The 12,018-nt window shown below is 44.8% G+C and overlaps 1 protein-coding gene across 2 annotated transcripts in view; it reads left to right on the forward strand.

The window, feature by feature from the left end:
• The window catches only part of LOC127002267 (uncharacterized), a 14,882-nt gene extending 3,525 nt beyond the window's left edge, over positions 1-11,357 (forward strand). For both annotated transcript variants that reach the window (XM_050868078.1, XM_050868079.1), the window contains exons 2-5: positions 6,030-6,273; positions 6,944-7,621; positions 10,800-10,910; positions 11,224-11,357. In XM_050868078.1, coding sequence (XP_050724035.1) covers positions 6,103-6,273; positions 6,944-7,621; positions 10,800-10,910; positions 11,224-11,340 — 1,077 coding nt within the window. In that variant the 5' untranslated portion in view covers positions 6,030-6,102 and the 3' untranslated portion in view covers positions 11,341-11,357. The remainder of the gene's footprint in view (positions 1-6,029; positions 6,274-6,943; positions 7,622-10,799; positions 10,911-11,223) is intronic.
• The last annotated feature ends 661 nt before the right edge of the window (positions 11,358-12,018 follow it).

Here is a 12,018-nt window from a genome sequence, read left to right on the forward strand (position 1 = left end):
CGGTCATGTTTGCAATCTACATCAACGACATGGCGGAGGGAGTGAACAGCTGTATTAGTTTGTTTGCTGATGGTGCTAAGTTGCTGAGAAGCATTGCAAGTGAAAAGCACTGTCAAGCACTACAACAGGACCTGGATAAGATATGGGAATGGAGCCGTTGATGGGTAGATGAGAATTTAACATCAGAAAGTGCAGTGTGATGGAGTTTGGAAAATACATAAAAAGAATTTTAAGCAAATATCCATTGGGAAATAAAAGCATTAGGAAAACATCAATGGAAAAGGACCTGGGAGTTACTGTATCGGAAAATTCGTCGCCAGAGAAACACATAAACAGAATTGTAGGTGAGACAAACAACTTGGTGAGGAACATAAATATTGCTTTTCATTATATGGATGAGGAGATGATGAAGAAATTGATTGTAACCATTACACGTTCAAGGTTGGAATACGCAGCAATAGGATGGTCACCGAGCACAAAGACAAATATAAGGAAAGTAGAAAGGATTCAGAGGGCAGCAACAAAGCTGGTTCCAGGACACACACACACATACGAAGAGAGACTGAAGCAGCTGAAGCTACCCACACTGGAACAGAGGAGGGAGAGAGGAGATCTGATTGTGGTGTACAGGGTGCTGAGTGGGATGGAAAGAGTGGACAAAGGAGATCTAATAATGTGGGATACAAGAGAATCAAGAGGCCATAGGAGAAAGATGAAAAAGGAAGCCTGTAGAAAAGACATAAAGAAGAACAGCTTCCACAAAGGGTGGAGGAGACCTGAAGCGGCATGGAAAGAGATGTGGTCCATGCAAAGACCATTCATGATTTTAAGGCCAAGTAGGATTATAGTAGATATAGAGACAGGACAGTACCAGCGTGGCTCCTCACTCGCATACCACAACTAGGTAAACACACACACACACACACACACACACACACACACACACACACACACACACGGCCCGGTAGCTCAGGGGTAGAGCGTCTGGCTTACAACTAGAAGGACCGGGGTTCGATTCCCCGACCGGATGAAGATAAGTTGGGTTTATCTTCTTTCACGTGTAGCCCTTGTTCACCTAGCAGTGAGTAGGTACGCGACGTCAGGCAAGGAGTTGTGATCTCGTTGTCGCGGTGTGTTGTGTTAGAGTGGTCTCAGTCCTACCCGAAGATCGGTACTACGAGCTCTGTGGTCTTCCGTTGGGGAACGGCTGGCTGTCTTCGAGAGAGACCCGCAGCAGACCAAGAGGTGAATAGGTGAATTACACATACACACACTATTAAGAGTGTTAAGATTGTTTCGTTTTTAGGATAATTGGAATTTTTTTGTATAAATACCACTATTTGACATCGTTGGAATACAACTTTGTCAAGTGTTGTGGTACTTATACAAAATCTTTGTTGTTATCCTAAAAACGAAACAATCTGAACACTGTATGACCTTATTGGATTATCCAATTATATAATTTAACCATTTAAAAGTAGTAAATAGCTGACATATGAGAGGAAGCGAGAGGTGCTGAGGGTGTGTGGCAAGGTGCGGGGCGGGGCTGACCCCACAGCTGCCAACACCCCACCGGCCAGTTTCAAATGGAAATACTATTACGGTGGAAACTGGACAAATGGGGCTGAGCACATTTTATTAGGCTTTTCTGATAATGTATCAATGGCCTTGTTGGTGGTGGATTTTATCTTCCACTAAGCATTATATTTCGGTGAATAGTGCGCTAAATTATCCCGTAACAACGTTAATTTGACAATCCAAAGATTTTTTTGGGAGACAAAAACTTTCAAAGCTGCATTACTAAGTGGCATTACAAGCCCTGAGGATAGAAATTGTGAAATCATGGGACAAGATTATTTTAGGTGGCGTATATCGGCTCCCAAACGATGCGGAGAATGTCACTCCCGTCTTGTTTCAGAAGATAAAAAGGGCTTCGAGGCATGGTAACATGTATCGTGGGCATCTTCCAGCTGTACGGAACAAATGCCTGGGGTAATATTGGGCCATTTAGATCTTAGGATGGAAGGCCCTTCGTCAATAGGGACACAAGCTCAGCATTAAATGTCGGTATTAATAATTACTTTATTTCACCATTACTTGTCGGTATTTACAATGAAGATGCGTCGTCTTTGCTTTAAGCCCCCCATGTGTTCACGGAGAGGGATAAAGTAATGTTATGTGAGGTCAGAATAACCAGGGAGGAAGTCATTAACGAGACAAACTAAAGGAAACCAAGTCGCCCGGTCCAAATGAAATTTTCCCGCGGGTTTTCAAGGAATCTAGAGACATTTTCCGGGCCACTGGCCAGAACCTTTAGGAAATCTCTTGACACTGGCGTAGTTTCGTCATTATGGAAAATGGCCAATGTTGTGTAGATTTATAAGAAAGGTAATAAATCAATAATGTCAAATTACTGCCCAATTAGCTCTATGCCAGTCGTAGGAAAATTATAAGAATCTATTATAGCAAAAAATATCCGCGACCATCTTGACTCTAGAATCTAGATGGTCGTGGATATTTTTTGCTATAATAGATTCTAACAATTTTCCCAGAGAAACACAAGCTCATCCATATCTCCCACCACGGGTTCATTAACAATTTTTTTGACATTTTACAAAAAGGTGTACGAAGCGGCAGATAGGGACGGAAATTATGATATTGTTTGTATCGATTTTAGTTAGGCATTCGCCAAAGACTCCAAAGACTCCTTACTAAAATAAAGGCCCACGGGACAGAGGGTAAAGTCGAGGCCTGGCTTAGAGACAGGACGCAGGGGGTTCAGGTTAATGATGATAAATCGGGTTAGGGTTGAGTTACTTGTGGAGTCCAACAGGGATCAGTTTTGTACCCATTGCTGTTTGCCATGTACAATAACGATCTATCTTTACTACGGATTAACCAGCGACTTAAGCAAGTTTGCTGATGACACAAATATAGGAAGACTTTTCAATTCAGACAACGATGCTGAGATACTCCAAGAGTAACTAAATGTCCTGTATGGGTGGGGCGAAAAATGGATGATGCAGTTCACTATTGACAAATGCAACGTCCCTCGTTTGAGAAGAAATAACCCCCAAAGTAAATACACATTAAATAACTCCAGCTGCGAGAGGGATTTGGGTAAGCGTGTGAGCTCTGATCTTCGACTCAGAAGTCAATGTATTATAGCTAGAAACAGCGCAAATAGAGTCTTGGGTTTAATTTCGAGAAGAGCAGACAACCGGAGCTCAGAAGTTACCCCCAATCTGTATATGGCTCTGGTTAGGCATCACCTGGACCATGCTGTCCAGTTTTGGCGCCCCTATTACAGGAAGAATATATATTCCCTTTAAACAATACAGAGGAGAATGACTAAAATGATCCAGGGACTTAGGAACTTCCCGTACAGACTAAAACTACTTAATTTGCACTCCTCGGAAAGGGGTAGACTGCGTGAGGATTTGGTTGAGTTGTTTAAATGGATTCATGGGATTAACAAGAGCGATTTAAATGAAGTGCTTACATTAAAAACTGATGTGAGAACACACATTAACGGGTATAAATAAGCTGGATGTATCTAAGATCAGAAAAGAAAACGAAAAAAAAAAACGAAGTGCTGGACGAGTGGAACAAACTGAGTCGGTACGTAGTTGAGGCAAACAACTGAAACCTTTAAACGAAAATTAGATGCATTTAATGGACGGAAAGGGAATTTGGTGAGCAACCCATCTTCAGGAGCCGCCTTATATCCTTGTGAGCACAGATATATATTAGCTTCGCTAGATTGGATATCACGTGACCGCGGGCGAGATTCACAGGCGCCATTTTGAAAGGTTGCGCCAGTCAATCAGCTGTATGGGGAAAGCGTGGGGAAAACGCGGAAAGAAGAAACAAAAGGCACCCAGTGCTTTGTAATTAACTGCAAGAACTACAAAAATAAAGTTACGAAGAGTAGAGGAATCTCATTTCATAAGTAAGTCAATTTTGGTCACAGTTTTATATGATAATACCCGAAAATCGAGTGTAAAACAGAGAACACTCCCACTCCCAGCCCTTTGTTCAGAGAGTTTGTGGAATGTTGATCTCTCTCTGATAGGGTGAAGTAGGTGGATAATAAGATTTGCTGTTATATTCTTTCTGCTGTGAGTACTTAATAACCACTCTGGAATGCATATAATGGTCTTGTAGGACCAATGTAATACTAAAAATCGATACGGAAATGTGTTTGGATACGATAGGTTAAGACAGGTTAGACTAGGTTAGATCAGGTTAGGTTAGGATTGGTTAGTTTAGGTTAGGATAGACTGGTTTAGGTAAGAATTGGATAGTTTAGGATATATTAGGATTGGTTATGTTAGGGTAGATTTGGTTAGATTGGTAGACCTAATGGTCAGCCACTGGAGGAGGTTTTATAAGTGGGAACTTTTCTGTAGTTTTAGCAAATTACCAAATAAATGTTCAACTTTCTGGTGCGACTGCAGTATCTTGTATTACGAGATGTTGACCCTGATGTCCTGTGTTTGCACTCGCATGTTATGGATACAGCACAAGGAATAGACAACCACAGTTATGACTTGGTCCGTTTGCTGGTCAAGATCTACTTCAATGTGAGGTACTATCATGTGGCTAGGCTACACACACAAAAGTTCCAGGCCAGGAGTGTGCGACAGAAACTAAACAAGTTGGTGTTGTTTAAGGGACAGTAAAATGTGTGAGGGCAAGTCAAGCAATGGGAATGAATATTATATTATTTTATACCTGCCTAAATTTTTGGTGACCACCTCTTTTTTATGTAGCCTAAAATAAAGTATACAATTACAAAACAGTCGTTGTCTTTGAAAGCCTACACATACAGTAGGCCTACAGTCTATCCTCATAATATAATTAAAAAAAAATCAAATTGAGCAAAATAGAAAAAATGAGCCATTCACAAGAGTTTCTTTGGAACTCCTTGCCCTGGCCTTCATATTCACACCCTGCATATGTGCATATGTCCAAATGATAGTTGTCATTTGTTAGATATCCAGATAGAACTCTCTTTCCTGATTGTGTCGGTTTTTACATTTTTGAAATCGGACCAGAATTAAGGTTTTGGGAGCTGTTTTTAGTGCGCTCCTTACCATGTTTGCATGTTAATATTTTGGTGGTGCAATCTTTCAAAATGGCGCCAAGCCCGCTCGCGGCGCGCAATGTAAACAAAATAGGCGTGTCCAATCTAGGTAATACAGATCTGTGCTTGTGAGGGGCCGTGACCTCATTGTATTCTTTTAGCCTACTACCACTACTACTACTACTACTACTACTACTACCACTACTACTACTCATAATAATAATAGTAATAATAATAATAATAATAATAATAATAATAATAATAATAATAATAATAATAATAATAATAACGGTAAAGATTCTTTTTAGAACCGTGCCAGTATCTCATGATCTACCTTATGAAACATCACTATCTCTTCATATATCTTTTCTACAAACCTTTAACAGTTATGGAAACGCTTTGAAAATCCAATTTAAGGACTTTTTTTTTACTCTTGAAAATAGAGAATAATATTTACGAAAGCGCGTCGCCTTATCTGGCGGCGGCCGCGGTGACGCTGCAGCCGCCGCAGATGCAAAATAGCTCGCAGAAGGTTTAGGGTCGGGGAGCATATTTAAACTACTCCAACCGAACTTTACGACCTGCTAACGGGGGGGTTGCTCCCCCCTCGACCCCCCCCTTCTAACTAGGGGGGCTACGCCCCCACTGGACCCCCCCTCACATATATATGTGACTTATTTCAGCAAGGAGGTATTTCTCGCAACACCGGCTGCACCGTCGCCAGAGGAGGCGACGCGCTTCCGTAAACATTATTCCCTATTTTCAGGAGTAAGAAAAAAGTCCTTGCATTGTATTTTCAAAACGTTTCCATGACTGTTGAAGGTTTGTAGAAAAGATATATAAAGAGATAATGATATTTCATAAGGTAGGTATTGAGATACTGGCACGGACCTAAAACGAATCTTTACCCTAATAACAACAACAATAATAATGCAACTAGGACGACAACGACGACTGATACCGAGTGACACACTATCACCACCACCACCGCCACCTCGACCAACACCACTGCCATGCCCAGACAAGACCAATCCTCCTACCAGATCGTGCTTGCGGTCATGTGTGTGGGAGTGTTGTCAGCTTTAGCCAGCCTGGGCGACACAGCCGACACAGCCTCCCTCACCACGCGTCCCGAGGATCCACTACAGCCGGTCTGGAACAGCCTGGACGCCATCCCTGCTCAGGTACTAAGGTCCATAGTCATAAACGTATCGGGCTCCCATTGGGGACATTTTCCAAGGCCACAGAGAAGGTTAACCGGATTTTCATGGGTGATATTTCCTTTCGTGGCTCAGAAGTCGTGGAAAACTATCATTAGGGTCACAAAACAGCCCATGGAAATCCCAGATACTTCTACGAGAGGTTTTTCAAACAGGCAAACTAAGGTGACGAGATGTTTAAGAATACGATCTTAAATGGTGTCCGTTCCAATCACTCTGATAAATATTATCATCAGTCACCATATGACCATTTGGGAAAAGATTCATCCCATCGTTTTGGAGGCTGTTTGACACGTTTTGTCTACCTTTTGTTTACATGAAATCATTCCCTTATATATCACCATCATGTTATGACTATTTAATGAGCATCAAAAGTTAGTGATGCAGCTCCTCCTTCAACATTCCTCGAGAAACGTGTTAGTAAAATGCGTACCTAAGATCTTGCCGTGTGGCTAGCTTTGTTTTTGACACAGACATGGGAACGGGGTGCATTACTGATGGACGGATGCTGTAGCCCGTGTAATCGAGGCATGTTTTCTTTTTTTTCTTTTTTTTTAGGTGCTGCCTATAGCGCCGGCATGTTAACTTGAGGGACCTCTTGGACAACTTCTCTCATTTATCCCTCCACCCTCAGGTTCTGGCCGGCTTCAAGGGACAGATCGAAATCTTGAGTCGTAGTTCTGAAGCTTCACTGCTAACGGTTCGTACCCACCTCTCTACGCTGGAGGCCAACTTGAAGAAAAAAATTGAGACTCTTGGTGAAGACACGGGTGACTTGGTGACCGACAGGCTAGTTAACGCCGAGGCTTTGATTCTCGAGGACATCAATAAACTAGCTGCGACCCTGACCTCATTGACCCAAAAGTGTGACCTCTGTGCGGTGGCCGTACAGTCACACCAAGAAACTCAAGAATCAACCAGGTGCTCCGATGAAGCTGCATCGGCCATGGCGAGGATGGAGGCGACTGTGGCGAGAGTCGAGGCGGCGGCGATAAAAATGGACAGAACAGCGGAGAGGGTGGATGAAACAGCAGTGAAAGTGGATGAGGTGGCGAGGAAGGTGGACGGAATAGCAACAAGGATGGAGGAGGTGGAAGCAAGGATCAATGATGGAAAAGCGAGGGTGGAGGCGGTGGCGGCGAGGGTGGAAGAGGTGGAAGCAAGGATCAGTGATGGGACAGCGAAGGTGGAGGAGGTGGCGGCGAGGGTAGAAGAGGTGGCAGCAAGGGTGGAGAAGGCTACATTGTATGTGGAAGAGGCGGCAAGCAAGGCACAGCAGTCTGCTATCGGCATCACAGGCGTCACCACACCAGTAAGTACACGAGTGATAATTGCTGTAATTTTCTTATGAACACAGAAAGGTCCTCCTCCTCTTCCTCCTCCTCCTCCATTTCCTCCTCTTCCACTTCCTCTTGTATTCATACCATTGCTGGATAGGTAGACTTACAAGGCGTAAACCCGTACTGTTCAGGTCTCTTGTTTTAGGAGGTGGCTCCGAATTCCCATGAGCAATTGAGGGCACACTGGGCAGTGTAATACTGCGGTTGTTGTTGCAGTCCTGACGATCATCTTTACCTTTCCATACTGGAACGACCAGCACCCTCTTTCAGCAAGGAGTATTACCAGATTGCCATACAATAGTCAAGTTCGCATGCAACCCATGGCCCATGACCTCACCTCCAGCTTAAAGTAGCTCCTCACTGATGTTACAAATATCAGCTGCCTTTCCACCTCTCAACTTTACCACAGCCTCTCTGACCTCGTCAAGGTTGGGCTTTCTTTAAATGGTGGCTCAACATCCGCTATTTGTAGCCAAGCAGTTAGGAGCTGCTTGCTCTGGGGATTCGCCGTGTACAATTGCCCAACGAGCTATCTGCCCATCCATGTCAGACGCAGGAATACCATCTTCCTTTTTAACTTTTTGCCAATAGCGCCGGTAGGCTTTCTCGGTTGGGCCAGCCTGTTATGGCGCAGGCATGTGTTTAAAGTGGCGCCATTTTGCTTGACTCATACTGCTACCCGGAGCTCGTCTTTGACCCTCCTTTTAGAAAAAATCTAGAGCCTGGGTTGATATAGTCTTCAGGACAGTATGTGGGAAGTCTAAGTCACTCAGCAGTGACTGAAAACTTGCCAGTATGTTTGTAACGGCGGGAGGGGCGCGACCCTGTGTCCTCCTGGAAGCCGCGCCCGCACGCTAACCATTCAGCCACCGCCTGCTGTTCAGATTGGGCTAAACTAAGAGTGAGGCTCAAATAGAAGCTTCTTTAGGGTTCGGTAGGCAGCTCGGAGGTCATTTGCGTTGAAATGGCCTTCAATGTCTTCAGCGAGACTCTTGTCAACCCCACTTATTTTTGTCCCGATTCTCAACAAGTCTGGCAATACGACTCTCCTCGATATGCTCCAGAGTCTAGCGTCTCCCCCAAACCAAAACTACTCCACGGTCTCGGGCGTTCTTCTTTGCATTGCTTTGCAGCTTGAGGAGTTTCAAGTTTGAAGTTATCCCACAAATCTACGGTGCCCTCAAGGGTGCCGAGCACAGTGAACCGATTTGAGACTCTCATTGTATATTCATGGACGCATGCCAAATCTTCCAGTCACTAGAGTTAAAAAACGGCATGATTTTACCTCGAAATTCCTCTTGATTTGATATTTAGCTTGAGTGTTGCAGCAACAAGTTTATGATTAGCTGCAAAGAGTTCCGCACTTCGGGAAACCCTGCAGTTCTGAAGGATCTTCCCAAAAATGCTTATACAAGGATGTGATCAACATCCTAAGCTACCCCTACATTCCTCTGCAAAGTCTACCGGTTCAGGTCTGTTCTCTGAATCATGAACCTGCAATTCTAAGCATTCTAAATCTTGCCAAATTCAGGAGAGAGCTGTTGGTGTTTCTGGTACCAGAACCATGGGGTACAACTCATGATCATAATCAACTCTGTCAGTGTCAGTGATATCATTCAAGTCGCCCAAAACAATAAGTGTACCCCGAAGGTTTCACTGGTTGTATATGGAGTTGAGTTTGGCATAGAAGACCATCTTCTCTTCAATTTCACTCATCTGAGTAGGAGCATACACAGTAACGAGACATGTAGCCCAAGGTGTGCTTCAGCCTCACTTCCATTATACGCCCATCAACATGAGTAACCTCAATCACAAATAGCTGCAGTTGATTGAAGATGTATATACTTAAACGTAAACCATTACTTATGCCGAACCAAAAGTAGGTGTATCTCCCCCCACCCCCACCCCCATGCCTACCGACCTCGACACTATGAGGCTTCCACTTCTCAAAGAGTTTTACTATATCCACCTCCAGTTTATACCACATTTGTTAGATAAGCCAGTCGGTGATCCTCCGAGAGGTTCAGGACCTTCCAGGAACCAACCCATAAGAGTTCCCCGAAGGTTAATGCAGGGTCTGGTTCTGCGGGCGGACGCCGCACCTGTACCACTCCGGCCACCTCAAAACAAAAAAGTGGACTAGGCGGCCCTTCCTTTTTCGTGATGCCCTCGTCGGCTTTGCCCACCACGCGTCACAAGCGGCAGGCTCACCCGATGGGGATAACCGCGGGAGCTCGCTGAGCGGTCGGTTACCCCAGCAAAACTGGAATGAGGTTAGCATGCCTAGCTACGAATCCGCGGGCCCGGGTTCGAATCCCGACCCGGGCAGTCAGCGTGCAGCTCACCCAGCTGCTCATCCTCCCTCTCGGGCTGGTCGATAAATGGATACCTGGGGAAGGTAAACTGTTGTATCTCGGATGTCACACTGGCCCTGTGTCGCGGGGTGATGAGCTTTTCCCACAACAGGCTCAAGAGCCAATACGAAGGAGATGAGCACCGCGGCCATGCGCAGCTATAGCGTATGCCCCAACTTTACCTACCACGACCCCGACCTCCACTTCTTATTATGAATCGGGATTAGATTCAGAGTGGAGTTACTTCAGGGTGGGGTTAGAGGCTCCACCCGAAGTAACCAAAGTCAGGGGTCATTGTGACAGCTAGCCGTGGACAGGGTCACAGGACCCATGAGAGGATAGGTCCACAGAGAAACACTAATAAAAAGAGAAGTGAATATGGTCAGGGAGGATGAGGCTGCTGCATTCTTCATCATATTAGAGCTATATGACTATATGTATCTGCATATAAATGTTTGATGCGTGAGGACAAAAATAGTTATCCATTTTTACAACCACCTTCCCCTAGAATTGATTATCAGCAACAATACAACCTTCTGATAAAACTTTATAAACCAACACATCAGTTTTGGGGGCAAACCATTCTGCAGTGAAGTCCCTTGGGCCGAATAAATGAAGTGTCTGAAATTTTTTTTCTACATTAGCCTTGGTGTTTGAACAATAACCTTTATGAAGATGTATCTATTATTCCTACAATTATTATTCTTACAACTGATATTTATATTACTACCACTACTACTACTACTACAAACACTAACGCATACCTTTCTTTCCTATCCTCTATTACTCCTTACAGACCAACACGACCAGTCCCCGCTACTATCCACTAGACTGTGCAGACATACACTGGCGTCAGCCCGATGCCCCGAGCAAAGTGTATCTCACCTACCCAACACTCGAACCACAGGTGTGTTGTTTAGAGAGAGAGAGAGAGAGAGAGAGAGAGAGAGAGAGAGAGAGAGAGAGAGAGAGAGAGAGAGAGAGAGAGAGAGAGAGAGTTGAACAGAGAAGAGGGAGGGGCTATATTGCCACGCTAAGATAATCAAGGAAAATACCTGAAGACGGATTTGAATTTCAGATGTTCCCCTTCTTATAGCTTCCTCTTCAATTCCATTCATTTTTTATACCTGTTCGATTCACCTACCCTACCCCCCACCCCCTTCTCCAAATTATACCTCCTTGCTTGACAAAGCCTGATTTCTCGCCTGGTGGCCTAAAAGGCTCCCGTCAGTGCCTTCTGTGACATGGGTCTGAGCGAGGCCAAGGAGACAGGCGGGTGGACTGTGGTGCTAAGGCGACAAAACACTTCCTGGGGACTAGAAAACTTCAACAGGTAAGTGACAGCTGTGGTGGTGGTGGTCGTAGTACAGTAAAACCCCTAGTAATCGGCAACCGCGGGGATTCAGAAGTGCCGGATAAGCGGGAATTCCGGATACTTGGGGTGTATTCCCAAAGTTTCCCATGAAATTTAATTGATCTGAACATGTTTACACAGCTACTATACACTCAAGAGATGTATCTCCTGACCATAAGTATGTATGCACTTACCGGACGCTGCTGTACCCTTTAGCCACGCAACGTTGCGCAACGATACCAGTAGCTCAGTAACACCAGTGGAAATGTCTTTGTAATGTCAACGACAATGGACCCAAAACAGCGGTTTGTTAGCCAAACTCCCGAATTGAAGATCACCCCCAACCGCGGCCGGGCGGGAAGACACACGCAAACGCCGCGTCGCAGCTAATGAGTGGGGTCAGTGTCACCTCTGTTGTAACTGTATGCTGGCAGCATACAGTTACAACAGAGGTGACACTGACCACACTCATTAGCTGCGACGGTTCTTTTGTTTGTGTCTTCCCGCCCGGCAGCGCTTGGGGTTGATCTTGGTTCGGGAGTTTGGCTAACACCGCCGTAAGCCATACCACTCCCGCAGGTGGGTTGGTGAGTCCAACGGAACAGTGGATCAGTTGAGCAAGAGATGTGGCCCACAAACAACTCCGTCATTATTCCCTCAG

The sequence above is a fragment of the Eriocheir sinensis genome, chromosome 22, assembly GCF_024679095.1.
Source record: "Eriocheir sinensis breed Jianghai 21 chromosome 22, ASM2467909v1, whole genome shotgun sequence".
NCBI lineage: Eukaryota > Metazoa > Arthropoda > Malacostraca > Decapoda > Varunidae > Eriocheir > Eriocheir sinensis.